We start from the raw sequence: 892 nt of genomic DNA on the forward strand, positions 1-892 counted from the left end.
CCCTGCAGGGAATCCAAGGCTCCTCCCCACCACATGAGCCCCACGGCTTGGTGTGGAGGTGTCTTTCCAGCTCCTGCCCCGGCCAGATCTCAGTCCTCTGCAAGGTGGTAAGGTATAAGGAGCCTAAGCTGTGAAAGGGAGGGACGCCTGAGTACCTCGGGGACTGAGGGCAGGGAGGGGAGAAGCAGGACCGCCTCCCCGGCAGCTAGGGGCCCAGCCTCCAGATTCCCTGTGCCGGCTTGCGGGGAGCAAAGCAAAGGCTCCGATTCAAGGAGGGCAGGAACCATGCCTAATAGTACCCCTGGGGTCGGCAACTCTGCCCCGCGCGCCTCCCCCCGCCCCGGGCCGGTGCGCCTTTAACCCCAGGCTGCCGGGCTCACCGTGCGAGTGCTCCTCCTCGCTGCTGTCATCCTCCGAGTGCGGCTGTCCGCCGTTGGGCGCCGTCTTGGCCCGGCTGCGGGACAGGATCCCGGAGCCCGCGCTCGGCTTCTCCATCACCGAGGGCATTACCCCCGCCCAGCCGCCCCGGGGGGCGCGGGAGCCTTCGCAGAGCCGCGGTGGTTGCCGCGCTCGCCCGGAGTGCTGTGCCCGGCCCGGCCTGGAGGGGTCGCCACTGAGGCTACGAGAGCCAGGAGGTCAAGCGTGGCTAGGGTCCGGCGGGGCAGAAGCCCAGCGGGCAGCCCGGCGCTCTCCGCGACCCCCCAGAGGTGAGGGCTTCAGAAAAGTTTGTGTAGAAGTGGGGTACGCGGGGTAAGAGCCGCAAGGTCCGGTCGGCTGCGGCGCGCTCGTTCTGTACGCCCCCACGGAATTGGGGGCTCCCCGGAGAAGTCGGGGCAACCTGCCCTCGGAGCGCCCTGGAGCCCCAATTGCCCGCCTGCCCACGCAGTTCAGC

The 892-nt window shown here is 69.3% G+C and overlaps 1 protein-coding gene across 1 annotated transcript in view; it reads right to left on the reverse strand.

The window, feature by feature from the left end:
• RCOR2 (REST corepressor 2) overlaps nucleotides 1–531 on the reverse strand; it is a 5,582-nt gene extending 5,051 nt beyond the window's left edge. The window contains exon 1 of the mRNA XM_010838085.1: nucleotides 381–531. Coding sequence (XP_010836387.1) covers nucleotides 381–507 — 127 coding nt within the window. The 5' untranslated portion in view covers nucleotides 508–531. The remainder of the gene's footprint in view (nucleotides 1–380) is intronic.
• Nucleotides 532–892: the final 361 nt, after the last annotated feature.

This window comes from Bison bison, unplaced genomic scaffold (genome assembly GCF_000754665.1).
Source record: "Bison bison bison isolate TAMUID 2011002044 unplaced genomic scaffold, Bison_UMD1.0 scf7180017864089, whole genome shotgun sequence".
Classification (NCBI taxonomy): domain Eukaryota; kingdom Metazoa; phylum Chordata; class Mammalia; order Artiodactyla; family Bovidae; genus Bison; species Bison bison.